At 42.2% G+C, this 2,500-nt stretch overlaps 1 protein-coding gene across 2 annotated transcripts in view; it reads left to right on the top strand.

Annotated features, from left to right (window-relative positions):
* scn2b (sodium channel, voltage-gated, type II, beta) overlaps nucleotides 1-2,500 on the top strand; it is a 27,926-nt gene that overhangs the window by 11,436 nt on the left and 13,990 nt on the right. For both annotated transcript variants that reach the window (XR_012986579.1, XM_076282820.1), the window contains exon 3: nucleotides 1,153-1,363. Coding sequence is in view for 1 of the 2 variants with exons in the window: in XM_076282820.1 (XP_076138935.1) it covers nucleotides 1,153-1,363 (211 nt within the window). In the remaining variant the exon portion in view is untranslated. The remainder of the gene's footprint in view (nucleotides 1-1,152; nucleotides 1,364-2,500) is intronic.

Raw genomic sequence — 2,500 nt, 5'->3', positions numbered from 1 at the left:
TATATTACACAGAATGTGGTTCTTTGACTTATTACTTACACCTGAAGATTAAATTAAGGTTTGGCCTAATAAGATTTTGTCTTTTAATTTAGATTTTATTATGCTGACGGCTAATCACACAATTTTAACATAGTTTGAAAGGGACATGATTCAGGAATAGGCTACTTAGACAGGCCCCTCTTCTGTCTGACTCACCTCATGTTACCCCTGTATGCATTATAGACTGGCTTCTGACAGAAATTACGTTTTGTGCCAACATGTAGAAACACTAGGCCTACTACAGCCTTTAATTGGTGAATGGAGGTGCAAATTCCTTTCTTTGGTTATTGTCCGCGATTCACATTAACTGTAGGCTATCATCACATTGTAAACGTTTTTTCCAACTTGTGTGCCGTCGCCACATTTGATCACGTTTTGCCTGCATGGATGTGTGATTGAGTGCGCATCTAAATAATATGCAAGATGCAACAATCATTTCTAAGAGGCCTATAAACGGTAATTTCTGGCATTACTACTAGCATATGAATGCATTATTTATGTTAAAAGACGTGAAAGAAATTACACAGACTTGCACAAATTCATCATTTAAAATAAAACGTTTCACTTTCGCTATCATTACGAGAATAGGCTACAATATGGAAAATGTCCCCTTTCAGTCTGATCGGCTCCAAACATGTATGGGATTTCCTTAGCATGTGCTACACCTTTTCAAGAAGTTTTGTGAAAATTGTACTGGTAGTTTTTGCGATATTGTTGACAGCCCTACCTCACCGCAGTAGGGTGCAGTAAATGGAAGCTTTTAATAGCGCACGCCAGTAACGAAAAACGGAAAATCACCAGTACAAACCACTCAGGGGTGTAGGCTACTCTGGAACCATAGGTCACTAATTTGTGCATTAGTTACGTTTGATTACATTTCAGATTGCAGTTGCTTTCCTGTAGGCCTAGTATAGCGCTTTATTTTTCTATGTCCGTATATTGGGGGGGGGGGGGGGGGGGCATTTTGGTCATATTTGAATATTGGGGGGGACACGTCCCCCTCAATGTCTATGGTGACTACGGCCCTGCTATCTACCTAACCTAAGAGTACAATATTTTTGTGTTTGTTTACATGTTTGTCTGTCTGTGTGTTATTTTTTGTTTGTTGTGTAGTTCATGATCTTTCATAAGAACAAGATGCAGCCGACCGGCATGCGGTTTGGGGACCGGGTGGCGTTCGTGGGGAACGTGGAGAAGAACGATCTGTCGGTCACCCTGGAGGACGTGCAGATCTCCGATGAGGGCTTGTACCACTGCTGGGTGCGCAACCCACCGGACCGCGTGCTGGGCCTCGGGACCATCGAGCTCGTTGTGGTGACAGAACGTACGTTCACACACTGGGTCAAATCTGGCCCTCAGAACACACCAGGGGGGAGAACTAACTTTTTAAAATGTGGACAACTACTAGCCACTGACAAATAAATTGCAAAATCCACCAGCCACTGACCAAAAAAAAACATTATCTTACTAGCTTCGTATTTGACCAGCATTTGGCTGGTGGCTGGTGTGACTTTCCATCCAACCTGGTCTCATTAGCAGCTGTTCGCAGGTTCGCATCCGGCCGCGTGCCGAGTCCGGTCTTCGTGCGTTGTGTTGAATTACGCGGCTCGGCCCTGCACACGGCTGGGCTTGAACCCGCGAAAAGCTGCACCTGAGCAGGTGTCGAGCCGTGTTGACAATTGAGCTAAAATCCCTGGGTTGCTCTCTAAAAAAAAACAACCAAGATGCGTTTGACCAGGGGAACATTTCGCTAATGAGACCAGGTTATTTCCATCCCTGCAAACCCCCCATTTAGATCCCCCGTAGCAGTTCGCTTTGGCTTCAGATCCACTAACAAGGTCCACTTTTGATGTTGCATTGATGCTTTCATTTCATTAATCTGTCTGCTACATCCACTGTATCCCAACTGCCCAAAACAGATTTCTTCATTTGGAGACAATAAAGGCACATCTATCTATCTATCTATCTATCTATCTATCTGTCTATCTGTCTGTCTGTCTGTCTGTCTGTCTGTTTTATGAGAAGAATAGCCAGGAAAAGTTTAGATTGTATCTGTAGTTTGTCATAATATCACTGTTACTATCACTGTTTCTAAGGCCCCTTCATAATGTTCTTACTGCTATTCAATTTACCGAAAAAACAGATAGTCAAAAATAGCAACATTTATACGGTGACTAATATGTTATGTAACATCTGTAAAAGAGTAAATAGGCAACTGTGAATGACAGTGGGTGCTTAGTGACATCATGCCACTATCATGTGCATGGCAACACATGTAAATGATTCCAAAGTGACTATATACAGTTTTTCTCAGTCACTTTGGTGCTTTTTGCAGATCAGAATGAAAATTCTCATAACTATTAGTTCAACCTCCACAACATTTAGTCATTTGTGCACATCATAGTAGCAATTTCTCCTTCCTCTGAACAAATTGCAAATACTTTTGGACATGTATCAGTTG

The sequence above is a fragment of the Alosa pseudoharengus genome, unplaced genomic scaffold (assembly GCF_046254945.1).
Source record: "Alosa pseudoharengus isolate Yale_2024_CS ecotype anadromous, Long Island Sound unplaced genomic scaffold, YU_APseudo_1.1 YU_APseudo_1.1_scf_13, whole genome shotgun sequence".
NCBI lineage: Eukaryota > Metazoa > Chordata > Actinopteri > Clupeiformes > Clupeidae > Alosa > Alosa pseudoharengus.
The sequence above is the reverse complement of the archived record's forward strand: the minus strand, read 5'-3'. Positions and strand labels throughout refer to the sequence as shown.